A 21,816-nucleotide genomic window follows, 5' to 3' on the forward strand; every position below is an offset into this window, starting at 1 on the left:
CATGGGTTGCCCAGTCTCACCGCTGCTGTTTATTGTAGGGATGGAGTTATCAACCCAGTGTGTTGCTTCGAGAATTGAGGGGTTGACGCGGGCTGCAGAGGTAGTTGTGCTTGTGGTAAGGGCTTTCATGGATGATCTCACCATCGTGTCTGGCAATGAGACCCAGGTTAGAGATGGTCTCCACAGGTTAGAGGAGTTGGTGGCCAGGACACGGATGAAGTTCAAGGCCAAGAAATGCCTTTCAGTGCCAATGCGAAAGGGAAAGGTGGCAGCAAGTAGGTTTCAGATTGGGGAGAGAGGATATACCTCAGGTTTCTGAGCGGAGGTGAAGAGCCTCAGGCGATGGTAGGCTATGAGGGCAATATGAATGATAGGAATCGAGGTGTTCAGATCTACGACAGAGGGGTGGAGTGGCTGATTAGGATGGGTAGGAAGCTCATCCATGGAAATGCCAAGGTAGGGGGCCTATGGTGCTGCCAGTTTGGCTTGCTACCACGGATCATGTGGCAACTGCAGGTGTGCGAGATGGCAGTGTCCAGGGTTTAGAGGATGCATCAGAAGATGAACTCGTACTACCGGCAGTCGTTAGGCGTTCCTCGAATGTTTACAGATCTGGCATTCTTTTGCAGATCACGTAAGCTGCAATTGCCTATGACGTCAGTGGTTGAGGAGTTTAAAGCTGTCAAGGTTAGGATAATGATGATAATATGAAGGAGTCATGGGACCAGACCATAGCAGGAAATAGGCCACCGATATGCATGGGGAGGAAGTGGAGGGCTGCAGAGGAGGCTGCGAATGAGGCAGTAGCAATGGCAACGTGGAAGGAGATGCGGGATATTGTGCAGGAGGGACGGAATGGGGCCGGTTTTCATCAGGGTGTGAGATGATACAGCAAGCAAGGCAGGAAGGGTAGGAGGGATTTGGCGGTGGAGGCGGTCAAGGAGGAGGAGGAGGAGGAGGAGGAGGAGTACCGGTTTGCCAAGGCTGTACAGCAGGGAGTACAGGGGACTTTGACTCGATGGGAAGGGGTGGAACAGAGGAAGGTGTCGTGGAATAGCCCCAGGTCAATGTCCACTGGAGCTGTGCCCTTCATGAGCAGTTGCACCTGTAATGTGTTGCATTCACCATTAAATCTGAAGAGGTGGGGCGTTTTTGAGGACGATAGATGTAGGGTTTGAAGAAGGCGAAGGGCTCGCTACAAGAGCAACTTCTTTCAGCGTGTGGAGGATTATTGCAGGCCTATACATGGAGGCACAAACAGGTGTTGAAGGAGATTGCGGGAGTAGCAAGAGTGGCAGTGGAGGCGAGAAGGAAGAATGGACCTCCTAGGGTGTGGGGAAGCCGTATTATGAAGGAGGGGGTGAAATGCAGTGCGAGAAGGAAGGGCCAAGGTGATGACGTTGGAGGGATGCTAGCGGGGTGATTGGGAGGTGCGGGTAGACGAGGGGATCGTATACAGTGTATCAGAAGAGGTGGTGGCTGCCTTGCAGCCGAACATAATGTTGGGTGGCTAGGTCTAGGGCAGCAATGGTGGAGCTGACAGTGCCATGGGAAACGAGGATGGATGAGGCAAGGGAAAGAAAGTTGGATATGTGTGCTGAGTGGAGAGAGTAGTGTGAGAGAAGGGAGTGGAGAGCAGAGGTGCATACTATGGAGGTGGAGTGCTGGGGATTCGCTGGACGATCGACGAGGAGGTGGGTCAGAGTGTTGAGGTAGGTGGTAGGGAGGGGGAAGGTGGATTAAGAGGATTTGTGCAGCAGTGGAGAAAGGATCTGCATGGATTGTTGGAAAGGCATGGGGGTGGTGGAAATAGGGGGTGTAGAGAGATTGGTGCCAATTTGAAGTAAAAGAGGGGTTATTAATGCCGAGTGTTTTGAGATGCCATTGGGGTGCTGTCTAGGGAATCCCAACGCACCACCAATCAGCCAGGGGGAGGTGTCCAGTACTTAGGCCAAAAAGCCGAAACACTGGTGATCCCTGGTGTTCAGCTGACGACCCATTGGCATTGGTGAAAGCAACGTTTTTCCATTAATTACCCTGCTCAACTTGTTAACATGTAGCACCTAAAATAGTGCAATTCAAACTTGCATTGCAGGAATGGTAAAGAAGAGTACGAACGAACACCTCTTCACTATGCTGCCGCCAACGGCTGGATCCGTACTGTTAATCTGCTCCTAGAGGCAGAAGCTGATATCAACGCTGTTGACAAGCTACAGGTATTTATATTTCTTGATGTAAACTTTCTAATCTCAATTAGATAGGGGAGGGGGAACATAACATTCAGCTCACTTGTGGATGGAAAATTGATTTCATAATTAGGATTTTGTAAAACTGACTGCCTGCAGTATAAAGTAAACTAGATTCACTAACTACATGTATCAAATATGATGAATGCAGTAAATAATGAGTGCAACACCTGGTGCCATCGATACATTGTACAGTGGCACATTATGAAAGTGTAAAGAACAAGGAAAGGATAGAAATATGTAACATATAAGCTATTCAAAAAAATTAATATTCAACCAAAACAAGATGCGAACATGTAGCGGCTTTAGATGCTACGTAGATGCTTCTGCTCTGCTGCTCGGATCGTCGGTGGAAGATCATTCCAAGGAGCATGGGACTGCATGATAAAAGGCCCTTTCCGAGTCTAGAGATGATCTTTTGACTTTTAATTGTTCACTATTACATGAGCGGACATTTCTGCCAGGAACATTTTATGATGCCAGGTTTTGCAAATATTTCGCAGACCAATGGAGATGAAGAATATACTGCTTTCAAGGCGTGGAGCAGAATTTTGCAGGTGAAGATTTTATAAGAACTGGGGTAATGCTGGAGAAGCGAGACGTTCCACTGAGGGCCCGAGCAGCAGAATTTTGAGCTTGCTGTAGTTTGGCCAGCTGGTAGAATGAATCAATAATGCATTTTGATAATCAATACAAGACAGGATATAATCAGTGTATGACTGAATAGAAGAGGCTGCAACTTTGTGTAACAATAATTTTCTCATATTTGAATATTTCGTAATTGCAAATATAGATAGACATATGGTACACGTGGTATGTGTCGCCATTGACTTTAAGGGTCAAAGTAAACTCCAAGGTTCCTTAAATTTGATACAGATTGTACATTGAAACAGTCCTCTAGGGACACCATACAAAACTTTACCAGAGAACGACATGAATTCATTGATCGGAACATCGTAACTGCTTGCGAACGGTTAAAAACACAGATAGAAGATATCAATGCAAGAGCACATCCTTTCTGATCAATGGAACGAAACCTTGTGATAGATATATTTGGGCAACATAAAGCGAGAAGAATACCATTCTTCTTTCTATTTTGAAAACCTACCGAAACTCGCCGAACACACACGATATGCGTGACGTCACTGAATGGATACGGCAAGCAAAAGCAGACTAAGTTCTATAGACAAACGTACATAATCAAAGGTGTATCCGTTTTTCTAGTTTAGCGTTTGTATTGATATTTTAGTCGGTATAACTGCCATAATAATGCAAAATGAATCTAACGATTTTCAGTGTCATATTTGAATAATCTGCTGTAAAACAAAAAACAGTAACGACAACCTATCAAACGAAAGATAGAATTCTACGTCTTTCATATCACTTGCCCGATCAGAACACATTGGTAAAAAGTCATCGTCAGCATTCACTTGGCCCTACTACTGTTTTAGTTATGCATGCAGGTGCATGGTTGGTTTGCTGTTCATTTTACATTCACCATGTTTAGACGGACTTCTTTTACTCGAAAATGCGACGGACCTCGCCTTCTAAAAACGTATATGCCTTTCCAGTGATGGTTTCTTAGTTGGGCTTTGGTGTAGCAGCGTTCTGTACCAACTTTTCTTGAATAATTTGACGTCATAAAAAATGCGATATTCTCCATATCATAGATGACACCTCTGCACCTCGCGTGCAAAACCGGTTACATCGACATGGTCAAACTCCTCGTCTACAACGAGCAGACCGACATTCTTCTCCGAGACATAGATGGTCTAAACTGCCTCGACCACGCCATCGAGAACAGACATGAGTACGTACTCAATTCAATATCAACCATTGAAAATGATTACGTGATCTTCTAGCGGCGGCTTGTATGACTCAGTCCTGTGTGCTAATGGAAATCATATATCGCTTCCTTTTTCGCAGACGAAAAGATAATTTTACACATCTAATTTCTGCACAGCAAATAACCAAACAAACAGTTACAAGTTTACAACAACAAAAAAACAGCAACAAAAAATAAAAACAAAACAAAAACAAAAACCAAACAAACAAAAACAAACAAACGAACAAAAAAAAATGTTTTCAGCGCAAAAATATAACCCTACCGCGCTCACAATTCACGGTCTCTATCTTTTTCTTTCTAATGCCACTTACGCACTTCCGGGTTAAAAAAAAAGTGGGAGGGGGACCCAAAGTGGTGATACCTTATGTATTCCTTTGTATGGTGCAAAAAAAGGGGGTGGCGAGGCCCCGTGTGAGTGTGTGTGTGTGTGTGTGTGTGTGTGTGTGTATGTGTGTGTATTCGCGTATAGAAAATGGTACCCGAATGAGGGTATGTAGGGACTGAAGCGAGTATTGCATGCTCACGACGACTATTGAGGAGGTTCGCTTCGAATTGTTGAATCCCCGGGTGCAGGGGACAATATGATTAACTATTCTCATCGTTTGAAAAGGAAAGAAAGGGTGTCGATATTTTAATGTAGAACAATTTCCTCAGACAAATAAAAAAAAATCTATAAACACTCTCAAGAGGAGAGATGACACAATGGCGTTATGAGTTCCTCTTACACTTGCGATCAAACTTGGCAAAGCTGGCGTCTGAAAGAGATTAGAGTTTTATGACCACCCTGGGATGATTGAGATTATTACTCTGTCCATCTCGTCCAAGTTGAAAAAAAAAAACCGGGTATAATATATCTGGCATTGTTGTCGTGACAGTGATGGCAGCACCCTCCTCAGTGTTGTGATCATAATCCCCAATATAGTGCACCTTTTTCCAGTTACCATTATCATCAGTATTGTCAAAATCTTATGTTTAATTACCCTCTTCTTGCCATGGGTTAGCGACATCGCAAACTTTTTCGTGAGGCATGACAAGTGGAAGGAGCTGATGTCCGTCTGTACGTGGGATAGTGAAAAGAAGAAAAGGAAAACGCCAATGAGGCAGCTAATCAAGCATATGCCAGGTAATCTCTTCTTACCTTTAAACTATCCAGACTTTACCGGTTCTCTAGGTTATGGCAGGCTAGGTATGCGAACAGCGTTATTATCCCTCTGCGTTCCATACAAGAGGTTGATCATGTCAACTCTAGATTCTGCCCGGTTACCTTTCGTACTACCACTGATCAACTACTGGCCAAATGATGAAATTGTTTGTTGACTCATGATAATGTTACTTGACAATATTATACAAATATTGACTGCTCATGAGGATGGAATACAGAGCAGTTAATATTTGTTTTATATACCTCATTGTTTAAGACTTAACCAAGATCTAGGGCTAGGCAAATACGAAGTAAATTCTAACTGTTACGCCTAAACGTTAGCCCTAAAATCAGGCCACAGCCTGCGCTTGCTTGCATGGTTTTCGTGCATTTCGTACACTGTCCAGTACGCACGGTACATTGTACTCACTCACACGGCCTTCGGCGAGCTCCTGCATAAAATCTTGGCAGAAGATTACAGTATACATCCAGTTTCCCGTCGCTCGTGTTTTAATTCGATATTTCCGACATGCTGAGATTTGTCTCTGCTTCGGGATCCTAAGAAATTCTAATTGCAAAGTGTACGATCTTTGATCCAGCTCACTTCAAATCACGAAGGAGCGCTCGATCACCATGCCACGTTGAAACATGCCTGCTGTGCGCTAGTGCGATGATTTTGCATGTGTTTATACGATGCGCGTATAGTGAACGTCCTTGGGTAAACGGTGGAGGGGTTAAGGACACCGCGCGCGAAGTCTAGTGTACTTGTTATGTGTACAAAAGTCGCGGAGGGTTTACGAATTCTATCACGAGGGTTTTGCCTTTCTATCACGAGGGGTTTGCCTTTCTATCACGAGGGTTTTGCCTTTCTATCACTTACATGAAAACCCTAAGGCAAGATAGCCGGGACTACACCTTGTCACGTGATATACTTTTGACCAATCAGTGATACGAATCTCACTTATGAGGTATATAATATTGATTACATGATTGAGTGCTATGATGATGGTATGTGATTGAATGATTATTGAATTCCTTTCAGATGCAGAAAACTTTGTCGACTTTGCGATTAGAGTGTCATTTTTCTAATTCGTTTGTTTGTCTTTATCCCTCTTAAAAACAATGTTGCAGAAATAGCCAAGCAAGTGATGGACCGTTGCATTACGCACAATCCCGAGGTGGAACCGAATCACCCCGATTACTGGGTGGAGTTCGACTACGAGCTCCTGGAAGACTCATTCTCCAACTGGGAGAAACCAGTTAATCTCGACGGTGAATACTATGTCTGTTGCCAAGTTATTTATCGTCATAGATATTATCATTACTTTGTAAATTGACGTGTGTCTTTTGGCGGTTGACTTCCATTCAACAAAGACACTCTCAAAGACCCTCCGATTCAGCTCTTCTACCCATTTGGTATCGGTATTAAAATGTAGTAGTATAGTGAGCTCAAGTTTCTTTCTTTTTTTTTTTTTGCTTAAGGGATGGCAAAGTTTCGGTTGGGATGGTGCTTCAGATCTTTTTTGTGGGTGTGAGATGAGAAACTACATATGAAATACAGAGGAGCATAAAATGAAATGCCTGGATACTGAAATTCAGTAAGAATTGTATACTCTTTCATATGCCATATTAAGTGGTTTCTCATTATCTTGCAAAACAAAAAACAAAAAACAAAAAACAAAACAAAACAAAACAAAAACAAAATATGAAGCCACATCTCAACCCAACCTTAACCATTTCTTTGATACATTTTTAGCATGCGATTAATATATGATTTTTATTTCTTTTAGGATTCATGAGATAAACTCCTAGAGATGCACAGGTAGATACAACACGGACAGTGACGGAAGGGCTTGTAAACTCGACAGGGATTTTGATATAAATATCAGTATAGATGTACAATGTACTTGGGAATGACTAATCATCATCAAAATATTGATTTGTGAAAAGAATGTTCATGCAACGCCCACAAAACTATACATATAAGACTGTTTGCGAAGTCATAACGCCATTGGTGAAGAGAACAATGACAGTCATTGATATGTCAATCCCATCTGTAGGTGAAGATGGGAACGAGGAAGAAAAAGAGGAGAACGACCAATGTGACGCTTACGGTATAGAAGCTGATGATGCTATCGGCAACGGCGAACACAGGGAGACATCATTTACCAACCAACCAAACGGCAAAACGACTTCGAAAGAGACCGATGACGAGGTCAAGAAGACCAATTCAGTGCCTGATGACAAGGAGTCGACCCCGACAACGACAGACCAATATGACTCCGAAGGACACCTGAGAGACGACGCGACGCCGTACACAACAGATTTCAAGGACATTGCACGCAACCATCCTCTCAATATCATGGTAAGATAACAAACTTGGGTGGAGAGCACTATCGCATATAGTGGATAAGACTCTTGACTTTAAGAAGTTCCGAAATCAAATCATGGCAAGTGCCTGCGTCCTTGAACATTTTTTCCACCCATCTTGTCTCTGTAGACTCAGGGGTATAAGCATGATAAACGGTACCTGGCAGCGCCATTACGTGGCGAGTGTAATAGCAATGTGTGATTGGATTATGAGTATAATCGAAGTGAATTGAATGGAAATGACAGGGCCCTCTGGTCTCGCAGTAGTAACGCAGGTTAAAGAAGATCTCATCTATCTTTTCAGATTATCTCAGTTTATTGTAGTGTACCAGCAGAATGGCAATAAAGGTATAAATGCTAAGTTATTCGTAATTCCCATCCTTGCGAATTAAAGAAAAGTGCTCGGATTTCGATATTATTTCGTTATTGTTGATAACGTGTCTGTCTTTGGCTTTTTTCTTTAATGAAACTGATCTGGGTTAGGCGTGTCTCTAAAAAGTTTCAGATGTTCCACCACAGGTATCCGCAGAGCGGACCAATCTCCTTACACACCCCCTTGTGACCAGCCTCATCAATCTAAAATGGATCAAGGCGGGACGATTGCTCGTGGTGGTCTCCCTAGTCTTCTGCATCCCCCTCGTGGTCATGCTCACGGGCTACGTCCTCGTCATTCCACCAACTTACTACGTGCGCTTCGCCAACGGCACCGATGGCGTAACATGGTTTGCAAACGGCGAGGATCGATGGGTTGGAGAATTCTCCGAGGCCACTCTCTTCTTTTTCGGCCGTATTGGCAACTGGGTCATACTTGTACTTGCTGTCTTCAATCTCATTCGTGAAGTAAGTCTGTAAGCAGAAAAAAACCCGTATAGTATTAAAGGAATGTATTCTTTTTTTCCAAAGGTTTATTTATCCAAAAATGAAATAAACTTCGCTATTCCGAAGGTTCGTAATTCCGCAACACACAAATTCCCTTCACCTATAGTTTAGATGTTTGTCAATCCCGAAATGAAATAGGGTGTATTAATTCCAACATTATTTTGTGGCGTTATTCCGAAGATTCGTTAATCCTTAAAAAGAAGGTCGTTGAACCAAAAATACAAAAAAGGTTCGTACATAATTGTAACCTTAGAAATGAATAAACTGATGAAGTCATCACCTCACAGTTTTCCCGTGATCATGTACAAAAATAAAAAAAAAGAACTTTTTGTATACCAAGAGAGCGAAATCATCATGCTATTTCTGGCTCAATAACTTTGAAATAATAAACAACTTGATATAAAAATTATCAGGATTTAAGAGTGTGGCATGATTACTTTTTAACAACAACAACAAAATCTGGAAATTTCGAGACTTTATTTACAAGCTATATGGCAAGTTGTGAAGCTATAAGCTCAGCGTGTTTAAATTGGATGTTCGCTGCTGTTGAAGAACTGTTATCGCCCTCCAAATAATGATAATAATAATAATAATAATAATAATAATAATAATAATAATGATAACAAGGAAAAGTAGAAATTACGCGGTGCGTAACATATGTCCCCGCCGGAAGTAGCATTTTGTAACAAAATGTGCAATATAGGTAAAAAATCAAGGTCAAAGGTCAAAGAAGTCAAAGGTCAAAATTCTGTGTAGAAGTTTTGAAGCCCTCACCTAGTGCCATCACATAAAGCAAATGGAATCGAAATTGGGTTAGAAATGGCGAAGGAGTAGCATTTTGTAGCCAATGTACAATATAGGTCAAAAATCAAGGTCAAAGGTCAAAGAAGTCAAAGGTCAAAATTCTGTGTAGAAGTTTTGAAGCCCTCACCTAGTGCTATCACATAAAGCAAACGGAATCGAAATCGGGTTAGAAATGGCGAAGGAGTAGCATTCTGTAGCAAAATGCACAATAAAGGTCAAAAATCAAGGTCAAAGGTCAAAGAAGTCAAAGGTCAAAATTCTGTGTAGAAGTTTTGAAGCCCTCAACTAGTGCCATCATATAAAGCAAACGGAATCGAAATCGGGTTAGAAATGGCGAAGGAGTAGCATTTTGTAGCAAAATGTACAATATAGGTCAAAAAATCAAGGTCAAAGGTCAAAGAAGTCAAAGGTCAAAATTCTGTGTAGAAGTTTTGAAGCCCTCACCTAGTGCCATCACATAAAGCAAACGGAATCGAAATCGGGTTAGAAATGGCGAAGGAGTAGCATTTTGTAGCAAAATGTACAATATAGGTCAAAGGTCAAGGTCAAAGGTCACGACTGAAATTCTGTGTAGAAGTTTCAAAGCTCCCATGTAGTGCTATCATATAAAGCAAACAGAATCAAAATTGGCTCATAAATGACAGAGAAGTAGCAAATTGAAGATTTTGATCACACACGGACGCACACACGGACACACGGACACACGGACGGACGGACGGACACACGGACGGACGGACACACGGACACACACACGTACGGAGCCCGTTTCATAGTCCCCTGCTCGAACTCGTTCGGCGGGGACAATAATAAACAGATGAACAGAATTAAAACATACTTCTTTACTTTCTTACTTCTTAATCGATTTTGATCAAATTTTCACTGTTGTGCTCTTTATAGTTTTACTAGCCCGACCAGACGCCAATTTATACAGCGACTGGGCTGTGTATAGTTACAGTTTTACCTTTCCTTTTCAGACTAACTTTTTGACTGGTTTGGAGTTCCCTTTCGGTTGCCCGGACACGTTGTTGTAGTTCCCATTTCTTTTTATTTATTTATTTAGTTTTTTTTTTTTTTTGGCCGGGCGGGGAGGGGGGTTGGCAAATCATTATAAAACATCCTTGAAGTATTGATTTATCCGAGCAGGACTACACTTATAGGCCCGAATTCACGAAGGTGGTACAAATGAAACCATGGTTTTAACTATGGACAAAAACCAGGAGCGCCAAGTGTCGCATCACGGAATATTTCCTTACGAAATTGGTTACTCGTATTTCGTCGACAAAATGACCGTTTCGTTAACGAAATTATCATGTCGTGGACGAAATGTTCATTTAGTTACAAAATGTTGTCATTTCGTTACAAAATAATCATTTCATCGACGAAATGACTGAATTCTTAACGAAATATTCCAAGCGACACTTGGCGCTCCAGAGTTTTTGTCAATGGTTTAAACCATGGTTTCATTTGTACTTCCTTCGTGAATTCGGGCCATAGCGTTTCCAATTTTCTTATCCCGTTGTGGTAAAATTTTGCTGAAATCAAGTCGTTTCTGTCTTCTCTTTCCTTGAACAGCTTTTCCAGTTGTACTTTCAACGCAGGTCATACTTTGCCAGTTTGTGCAATCTGATAGAGTGGGCCCTCTACGTTCTCGCCATTCTACTCGTTCTCCCTCTAAGCCAGATTCGATATCACAGTGGAATACGCATACCACTGGTAGGTGAATTTCCAAGATTCTCAGATCATCTCAGATTTTGGTTTTCTCTAAAATAGCGTTAAAGGGATGATTTAGTAATGGTTGAGGAGAGGATTCAGCCTTTCACTTTTTGCAAGATACTTAAAAAACACTTAATGTAATGTAAAAGAGCATACGGTTCTAAGAGGAATTCAAAGTTCGTTTGATGAAAATCGGTTTTGAAGTAGCTGAATTGTCCAAAAACAAAGTAAAGAAAGTAATCCTCATAAAAGGTTTGGTCCCACCTTTTAATAGGATTGCTTGTTTAGGATATCTCAGCCATTTAAGAACCAATTGTCATCGAGTAAACTTTGAATTCCTCTAGAAATTACATGCCATTATATTTTTCATAGGAGGGTTGTCATAATCTATAAAAATTAATCACAAAAAGATACCTTTAGAAACCTGAAGCCCCTTATCAACCGAAAACGTACCATCCCTTTAAAGATTGCAAATCATGTAATCAAGAATATCACGAGCTGGCGTCAACTTCATCATCTTGAGTACAATCATTACTCTTATGTTTGCTCTTCGCGTTCCATCTTAATAGGTAGTTTATGGAAGTGTGCTCTTGAGGGAAAACGGTAGATAAAAATAACATACTTTCGCTCAAGTTCTTGAGATACATCAATCACAGGACACAACTGTTCCTCGTGTTCGACACGACCTTGTTAATTGCGACCCAATTTGGTTTGGTTTTCGACAGAAACATGTCACAGTGTTCTTAGCAATAAAGTGTTCTTAGCAATGTTCTTAGCAATAAAGTGGCACACGTAATGGATACCTTAATCACTCCCACTCATTCATTACTTTCTTGGACTTCTCCAAGGCCTTTTTTTATTCAGCTTTATTTTCATTTTCATTAAATAAACAGGAAAATTATATACCATGCATTTACAGAACATATTTGTGATAATTTCAAAAACGGAAATTGATAAAATACATGTGGTCATGAGTAACAACAAATGTATTAAGGCATAGTACATGGATGAGAATGGAAATGGAGGGTCCCACTCAAAAGCAAAGCTTTTACAACATGGGACCCTCAGAAACACATAAGAGAACTGATAATGATCTAATGAAAAATTTAAACAGATATATGACACAAAATCAAAGAAACCAATGTCATCTGACATTATCAGTTATCACACTTGTTACGAACAAAATTCTTCTCAAGCTGTCTGGTTATATGGCATACGCGTAACGCCTTGGTGTGGTTCATGGATTTATACCTGTATCAACTAGAAAACAGCGTATTTCCTTGAATGATCATATTAAGACCACATTCTACAGATCTCTAATGACCTCTTTTAGTATAGGTCTCCAACTCAATTTCATCAGATTTACATTCGATTTCACGATGTGGTCAGTCAACTTCGAGTGAATTTGAATGATAACCAGGATCGAAATTCAAAAACGTAAGTAGTTCATTCAATTTAATTTCATCGGCAAGCAATTTCATAAGTTTCTCACACAAGGGTGTAAAAAAAGCATTCAAATCAAAAATACAAGTGCGACACATTCAAATTCGCATCAGCACCGCCGTGGAGAGCGTTTAAAACTTTACGATAAGGCAAACAGTTACAAAATATCATGAATCTGGACCGTCTTTTTCATTGTTGCTTTTATTCTTTGTAGTTACTCATCTGTTTGAATAAACATTATGCAAACTTAAAATACCTTGAAAATGTGATTTTTTACTCATAATAGATGGTTACTCGTGTAAGCTCACTTTCAAACACATACATTTACACTTTGTACATGCACGATTTCAGCCGCTGCTACGTTACAGAGTATGCGTGAACATCTTGAATACGGACAGAATAATGTTATTAGTGGATGAAGCATGACCTTGACAACCAGCAAAACTGGCAATATAAACCTTCGGTGAAATAGGTCTATCTACAGCTGATCTGATTGCGGCAACGTAAAATATGGAAACGGGGAACTAAGGAATGGAATCAAACTACGGGTGAGATACGTGCTAGGTACTGTCATGTGCGGGTGATACTCTCTCTCAAGTTGGATAAACGCAGCCAACAATAGCCTTTCTGCGAGTAGACAAACGTAACGCCCTTTTGAAACGTGTTCATATCTCAAGGTCAACTCCCAGCTGTTTCCGGTTGTGTTTTCTACCCATTATTTGTACGTGAAAGATGAGGCATGTTTGGTGGTACTAGGTGTTTCAAAAATTTTTCCCACTTTTGATTCTTAAAGGACAAGTTCACCTTCATAAACATAAGGATTGAGAGAATGTAGCAATATTGGTAGAACACACCATTGAAAGTTTGAGGAAAATCAGACAATCCGTTCAAAAGCTATGAATTTTTGAAGTTTTTGTGCAGTACCCGCTGGATGAGAAGACTACTGCAGTGTATGAATAACTTAGATGTCACATGCGTACAACAATATAAGGAAAATATAAAGAGAATTTCAAAAAATTCCATCTTTTGAAACACGTACACATTCCCCTGACTCGTTACTGACAAATGTTATGGGTAATATTATTCCCCCTGCCTTTAGAAAGAGGCAAGTCAAGTGCTCTTTTATTATGCGAAAAAAGTGAAAATATGTTGAATTTTCTTTTACATTTTCTTTATACTGTTGTACGCATATGACTCACAAGCTGTAGTAGTCTCCTCATCCAGCGGTTCCAACACAAAAATTTAAAAAATTCATAACTTTTGCATCGATTGTCCAATTTTCCTCAAAACTTTCACTGATGTGTTCTACTAATATTGTTGCATTTTCTCAATCCTTATGTTTATGAAGGTGAACTTGTCCTTTAATAATTCAAAACTATATATCAGATAACACTGCCATTGATATGAGTGATAGCTAAATAGTGTACAATTTTGTTGGAGGTGGTTTGATTATGAAAGCATAAATCAGTTTCATGAAATCCATGATTAATTTCACAGTTATAGGTTCCAGATTTTTCTCTATTTGCAACCCTTTGTACAAAGCTTTCACATTGCACAGGGGTCAATGGATGTGTATGGGAGTCTGTGATTAACACCCTGACAATGGTCCTGAACAATGACCAGGGTTTACATGCTTCTTTTTTGATTCATGATAAATGCCACTATCACTACTAGTCTTCATTCAGCCTCTGGCAGTATCTGTGTAAAGTCAAATGCCTACCGATAGTGTCGTTGAGTCGCGACAGTGCTCTCCCTACTTCTGAAAAACGAAATTACAATGAATACCTTCTGTTCTGTCGTAAACATGGTGACAGGAAGCAAAGAAAATCGATTAGAGTATATACACTGTGTTTATGGAGCCTTAAATAAATCTACTGTGAAACAAATCGCCCCAATACGAAATGCTGCTGAACTCTCTACCAAAATTGACCTCTTTTTACCGAAAGAGCGACAAATTTGTCAGACTATTAGGAGACAGTTGTATTAAAATGAAAAACTTTAGATCATTTATGCTTATTTATATCCCAAATTTAGTGATATGAGAAGCAAAATTTGAAAATGTTTACCAGCTGGAATGAAATGTGGTGTTTGAAAGCACATGGAAATATGTGCTTACTTTTTCCATGTACGTGCATTTTACCCTTTACCGTGCATGAATTCAGACTAGCAGTGCCCTGGGCAATCCACATGAATTATTGATTAAGCATTTATGTGCCTGGGAGCGCGAGACTGACGCCTAGTCAACAGGTGGTTCAGGCATGTCCAGGGCCATTGTCAGCATACACTCACATACACATCATTGTTTCCTGTGCAAAGTTCAATTTTTGTACAGAGAGTTAAAATTTGACCAAAAGCTGAAACCTTACTTCAAATTCAATCTTAGATTTCATGAAACCGATTTATGCTTTCATATTCAAATCACCTCCAGCAAAATTGTACACTTTTCAGCTATTACTCATATCAATGACAGTTTTATCGGATGAATAGTTTCTGAACTATTAATGATCAAAAGGGGGAAATGTTTTTTGAAACACCTAGTATGTAGTTGATCTTTACTTCCTGGGTCGAGTGGCGCAATGCAGAGCTGAGCACTGACAACACCCGAATCGCAATTGCATGATGGATAGACAAACGCTGCCCAATCGCGCTTCAAACCGCGTTCGCAAGCACCATTTCAAGCGTGAATCCCACTCAAGTTATTATACGCAGCCTAAATCGGCGTTTCTGTCAAAACGGTACACGAGTTCGCATTCAATTAAGGTACGCGCATAAGTCATACAACCCACGAGTCATACTGCCCAAGAGTTTGACACTAGCAAATAAGGCCTGTGAGTGGGACACTAGGCAAACAAGGCCCACGAGTTTGACACTATCTAATTAAAAAGCCCATGACTTCGACACTAATAAGAAAAACCGACAGACGAGTTCGACACTACACCACGGAACTAATTTGTCCGTCTCGTGGGCCCTGTTTGCTTGTAGTGTCGAATCTTGTATTTTTTGAAATGAAAAATTACTTTCTTCTGAGCAAGGGCGACTCGTCGTAGTCAAGGGTTGAAGACTATTATAGGCCTAAATGTGTTTGAAAACACGGTTGAGTTTATCTAACCTCTGAAAATGCCTCAAACGCGTTTAGGATCGTGATTCTTCCTCAGAAAATTTTTAGATGAACGCATTTTCGAACAAAACAATTATAACATCATGCACTAAGCTGATTTAATGATTCAGTTACAATCAAGCGGCGTAGAAAACATTCGCTCAATACGACTTCGCCATTTCACTTTCAGCCTGGTCTCGGTTTTAATTTTAATTTTTCTGTTTCGTTGCAGGCCTGGCAGTGGCAGTGTGGGGCGGTAGCCGTGTTCCTTGCTTGGATCAACCTCATTCTCTACATACGGCGGTTCTCGGTACTCGGAATCTACGTGATTATGTTCACAGGTGGGAAGTAGAACTTAAGTACATTTATAGTCCTCCAACGAATTACATGAAATCTGATTCCTACTGAAGACAGATGTTGGCATTCTCTTTATACCCTATTATGGTAGGAATGGTATGAAAAGTGCGATATCTCAGCGTTTACACCTTACCATTCAACGATCACAAACATACAGCAGCTAAAGACGCATATTGGTCGTGTTGGTGCTAAGTAACCATTCTCACACTGGGGAGATGTTCAAGGAGGCTATACTCCTATGCATATAATCATAACAGGCGTATTCAGTTCATCATTCGTATAGGATGTCATGTATCAATTACATATTTGTGCTTCAAGAACATTTTCTAAAACTTCCGGGCGATTTTTTTTTTTTTTTTGATAGGGAGGGGGGGGGGGGGGGGGGGGGGGTCGGATGTGAAATTTTACATTCACACGAAACAAAAACCCATCTTTAGTACTTGAAGATATAACCGGGGGGCCAAAAGCTGAAAACAGAGGTCGAGTTGCACTCTCTCTACAAACTAAGTAGACCATGCTTATTTTCAAGTTTTTATTGTAACAAACAACATTCCACTGGTCTACCTCAAAAAATTTGTTGCGAAAGCCTCCAAATCCAAGATGGCGTCCAAGATGGCCGCCATATTCACTGAATTTGTTATTTAAATGATAGAATTTGATAGAAACATCAAATTTCAACAAATGTGATGTCATATGAAAGAGAATAAAATTTTCTACAAGTTGATACCATTTTTGTGGGTTGTGATAACTGGATTGAGATTTTAAGGAAAAAACACTCATTTTTTGATATTTTTCTGAAAAAAGGAAAATCATGAAAATGCTTGATTCAGCATAAATCAGAGAAAGACTAAAGGATTATCTTGAAACATCTCAAGAATTTTGTTTGACATATAACTAATACTTGGAGAAAATTAGGGGTCAGTACCATTTTTGGTTCAGGAGTTATAATGTCTCAAACTTGAAAACTCACTACGTAAGAATGGCCACGTTAGTTGTGACCAAGACCTTGTTGGTCATAAAAAAGTCTGCGCGCGCCAAGACTACTACACGCACCACTGGCACTGGCGCTGGTAGCAGCGCCAGTAGTGCGTGTAGTAGTCTTGGCAAATGCAGACTTCTTCTTTGACAAACAAGGGTTTGTGCCTGCAAACTAACTTTTCATATCAAGTGGTAGCTCAGGTGATACTGATCGCTATTATTTCAAAGTAGATTATTCTGAAGCAGATGAGATGAAGCAAACAAAATTTCAAATAGAGGAATAGCTTGAAACTGGGCACCAATCTCGTTATAGATAGTTTAAGACACAATTTAGATCAACCGCTCAAAAAAAAAAAATCAAGATGACAGCCATCAAAGTTGACATAGTGTATTGCGCCAAATTAAATGTATTATTTCGATTTTGATACAACTTTGTCTGTTGTGATATCTTAAACCGTCTTAGGTTTTTATGGACACATTTTTAAAACCAGTGATATTCTACTCTCTGAAAAAGAAAAAACAAATCGAGTGGAAGTTTTTACTTTTGATGTGAGGAGTGAATAACAGAAAACGGTGAATTTAGAGTGAAATTGGAGTGACTTTTGAGTGAAAATGTTCATTTTCACTCATTTTAGAGTGACCTTAGGCAGGGCTCCACACTAACTTTTATTTTTGGTGGCCCAAAGGCAAATATCTGACCTTTTTTGGTGGCCCGATCAGGCCACCAAATTCTTCATTTCTGACATTTTGGTGGCCCGACGTGCGTTTTTGGTGGCCCCGGGCCACCGGACGAACGTTAGTGTCGAGCCCTGCCTTTGAATAGGGATCACTCGTCACTCTTCCAGTGATCCCCGAGGTCACTCTACAATAAATGAAAATGAATATTTTCACTCTCGAGTGATCCTGATATCTAATATGGGAAAGCATCTACCAATGGCATAAGTTCAGATCAATTGTGACACTATAACCCACATGAAGTCAGCCCAAAAACAATGTAAGAAAAATCTGATAACAGTAAATACAGTTTCAGCATGCTTATTTGTAAATGTGAATATACAGCACGAGTAATCAATTTGGAAAATTTTATTCGAACAATATACTGAAAAGTAATTTCGCACAACACATTTAAGAGCAAAGTAGAGAAATTGCCGCCATGTCGGATTTTTTTTTTTTTTTTTTTTTTTTTGGGGGGGGGGGGGAGGGGGGTTCGGATCAGAAGGGCTTTCAAGGACATCTACGGATCAGACATTATTACACATATACTATCATCATTCACGTTTCTACAACAGCAGAGTAACATACAAGTAAAAAAGCATATACATGTAGTATCTTTGATACAGAAGCATTTCTTTTTTTTATCAAAGATTGGGCCTTACCCAAACACTGGAATGAGCTCCACCCCCCCCCCCCAAAAAAAAGACCCTCAATATGGTTTACACTAGTACAATATCGTTCGGATGTATAGAAACATGTAATAGACAGAAAGATAAGAAGATTAAAAATATATATCAAATTATAAGTTATAAGTTGAGATTTAACTTTGACGCAACACACTTAAGGTATTTTTTGCCTTGGGAGAGATATCACATTCGATTTATATGTGCAGGTTAGTTGTATTACAAAACATTCTACTATGTAAAAAAATCATAATAAAGCCTAAAACATACGGAGATATCACCATTTCTTTTCAAGAAACCATAACCATGATAACTGTTAACAGTCAGTCCGCAGCGCGAGCGAAAACGCACGTATTTATTCAAGTCGTATGCACGGCTGAGCGGTGCTTGCATACGTAATGAGCAGATACATGGTCATGAATAAATCCGTGTAGAACGAGTATTTCTCGTCAGTTTTCGACACTTTTAGTATCGACTGAAAGAGAAAACATAAGCAAATATGCTCATGATCAAAATAAACAGAAAAGAAGAATATAGAATATCAAAATCCCTCTCGAAGTTCGGTATTGTATTCAAAAATATTCCTTCACGTTTGACGCCAAAAAACTAACCTGAAATCTTTCATGCCCCTCTAAGATATGGTGAAGACTATGTCCGCTAAAGTATATAGTATCACAATAAGGGCACGTTTTCCCATCTTCATTTCAATACGGGTCAGGAACTAGCAAAATTCAGAGACATGTCTAGCGTCGAGTTTAAAAAGATTATCCTCGCATTCGCACCGGAATTCCGGGTCTGTGATTGGTCGAAATCTGTCGCAAGACGCGGCGTGTCGCATTGCGTAGTATCCATTGGCTGCTGACTCAATGCTGTGAGTTTTAAATGTTAGGTTCCAGATTGTGATCGAATTTTCACTCTCGATACAAAACTTGAACTTAACACAGGAACCAATAATGTGTATGTGAGTGTGCACTTACAATGACCCTGAACAATGGACCTGGCTGCCACCTGTCCCGAGCTCTGCTGCAAGGCACATGAATGCTTAAAGGGTGTGTACAGTTCTGGTCAAGGTGAAGATTTAGCTTTTAACGTTTTGTGAGATATTCAGAAACCACTCTATGAGAAGTCAAAGAGCATGCAGTTCTAAGGGGTATCAAAAGTTTATTCGATGAAAATCGGTTTTGAAATGGCTGAGATATCCAAAAACAAGGTGAAACAAAGAGATACTAATAAAGTTGGGGCATGTCGCCTTTTATTATTAGCACTTTTTTGGATATCTCAGCCATTTGAAAACCAATTTTCATCAAATAAACGTTGAATCCTTCTTAGAATTACATGCTCTTTCATATTTCAAAAGAGACTTTTCATTATCTCACTTAGGAATGTTCAAAACATGAATCCCTACCTCAACCAGTAGTGTACAGTCGCTTTAATCAATTATTCATGTGGATTGCCCCGAGCACTGCTAGTCTGAATTCTTGACACAGAGTGAAATGCATGCACATGAAAGAAGTAAGCATATGTTTCCATGTGCTTGCACACACCACATTTCAGAATGAACAAAGACTAGCTGCGATAGTGGAATTCCTCATGAAACATTCCAATCCTGGCCATTGTCCACGACCATTGTCTGGGTATCAACAACACATTCCACGCGTGTTCATTCACTATCCCACTTCCAGTAAGAAAACATAATTTGCCTTGTTTTCAACAGGAAAATTCACAACCTTAAAAATGGTGCCCCTCTTCGTTTTTTAATTGATCATACTCGCTCAAGTTTCACGAGTGTGAAATCGAAGAAATTACGGAGATCTATTTTCAATACCAGTCAGGAACTAGCAAAACATCAAACTATGATCTAAAAGCTTCTTGAACATTGGCAAAATAATCGTTTACTTTGATGCTAAAATGGACTACTATATTGACATCAAAAATAGGGAAATTAGGTATCAAATTAATGAGCACAATCAGCTCTATAACTTAACTAACCATCCTGGGTCAAACAATGCACTGCGAAAGCTATGAAAGCTGTTGTTGCGACCTCTGCAAAAACTCTCGCAAAGTATCGCGAAATCTCGTCAGTCTCAAGGGCACAAACTGCGTAAACGTGATTCTGAATAAAATTGTCGTTCGTGCCTCATTATCGCACACGCTGCGGACTGACTGTTAACAATTTAGTATATGAATTTGAATTTGAATTTGAATTATATAAAAAAAAACATTCTTATCAGATCTATTTAGTACATCTAACAATATTTAGCATTAAATATACTGATTTAAGTTTGTACATTAGTTGTTCTATCCCTAACTCACAGTTTAGAACTAGTTTGAGGAGTTGATTAAAGCTGGCTTTTCGTTTTACGTGCACTAATGGTAAATAATGCCTTGAAAGACAACCTCGATTAACTACCGCCATCTTGAATTTTGTGTTTATACTGTTTTTATCGCTAATTATTACACATTGGAAAAATTTGTGCCAAATTCCAAGCTCATATCTCTTTTTGGAAAATACTTTCTGTTCAATCTTATCTGCCTCAGAACAATCTACTATAATGAAATGCTACAGTAATAGCGACCAGCGTCACCTACCACTTGGCATGAAAAGTTAGTTTGCATGCAGGTACTTGCAAGTCACTAGACCATTACAGTATTATATGTGACCATGTAAACACATTGTATGCAAAATTTATAATGCATGAATATAATTTTTTCAAGTTTTAGATGTTAACTTGTCAACAGTGTATGATATTGCCTGTAATTCCAGAAATATGAATTATGTCTCAATCTCAGTAAATCTCAATCTCAATCGCAGGTTTCAAAATAATTCTTCAGTTCTTCTTTGATAAATACTAAATCATGCATTTTTACATTTCTTCCTTTCTTCAAAAGAATATAAAAATATGGATTCCCCCCCCAAAAAAAAAGAGAGAAGCAAACACCCCCCCCCCCCCAATTTATCATAATACACAGCTAAAGTGGTATCAACTTTTAGGAAGATTTGCTCTCCTTCATATGACATCAAATTTGTTGCAATCCAATGTCTCTATCAAATTTTATGTTTGAAATGTTAAATTCAATAAAAATGGCGGCCCTATTGGACCGCATCTGTACTTTGGAGGTTTTTGCAACAAATCTACTGAGGTGTACTTACGGAACATTGCTTAGTATGCTTAATATTATGTATGGTTTTGTTTATAGAGAGAGTTGAACTCGAAAAGTAAGCACGATCTTGGATTTGACCCTCTGTGACGTCTTTGGGAACAGATGCGTGCAAATACATATTATGTAAAATGGGATTTCAAGTTTGAGACATTATAACTCCTGAACCAAATACAATACTGACCTCCAAATATTGATTATATGGGAAAGATTTTAATTTCTGCATGGTTTTCATAAACATTTTTAATTTAATCTTTTGTAACTTTTTAGAGAAATATTCATGGTGCATTCTGAAAAATGTCTCCATAAAAACCTAAGATGGTTTGAAATAGCATTAAAATGTTCAGAATATATAAAAGGTGATAAGCACAATCAGGGTATGCAAT

General features: G+C 39.6%; 1 protein-coding gene across 1 annotated transcript in view; it reads left to right on the top strand.

Annotated features, from left to right (window-relative positions):
* LOC139719729 (transient receptor potential cation channel subfamily A member 1-like) overlaps positions 1 to 21,816 on the top strand; it is a 53,626-nt gene that overhangs the window by 23,325 nt on the left and 8,485 nt on the right. The window contains exons 11-18 of the mRNA XM_071631121.1: positions 2,096 to 2,216; positions 3,917 to 4,056; positions 5,094 to 5,215; positions 6,365 to 6,505; positions 7,294 to 7,598; positions 8,123 to 8,443; positions 10,859 to 10,999; positions 15,772 to 15,880. Coding sequence (XP_071487222.1) covers positions 2,096 to 2,216; positions 3,917 to 4,056; positions 5,094 to 5,215; positions 6,365 to 6,505; positions 7,294 to 7,598; positions 8,123 to 8,443; positions 10,859 to 10,999; positions 15,772 to 15,880 — 1,400 coding nt within the window. The remainder of the gene's footprint in view (positions 1 to 2,095; positions 2,217 to 3,916; positions 4,057 to 5,093; positions 5,216 to 6,364; positions 6,506 to 7,293; positions 7,599 to 8,122; positions 8,444 to 10,858; positions 11,000 to 15,771; positions 15,881 to 21,816) is intronic.

Source organism: Diadema antillarum, unplaced genomic scaffold (assembly GCF_040938485.1).
Source record: "Diadema antillarum isolate AM-2024a unplaced genomic scaffold, OU_Dant_1.0 scf00000114, whole genome shotgun sequence".
Classification (NCBI taxonomy): domain Eukaryota; kingdom Metazoa; phylum Echinodermata; class Echinoidea; order Diadematoida; family Diadematidae; genus Diadema; species Diadema antillarum.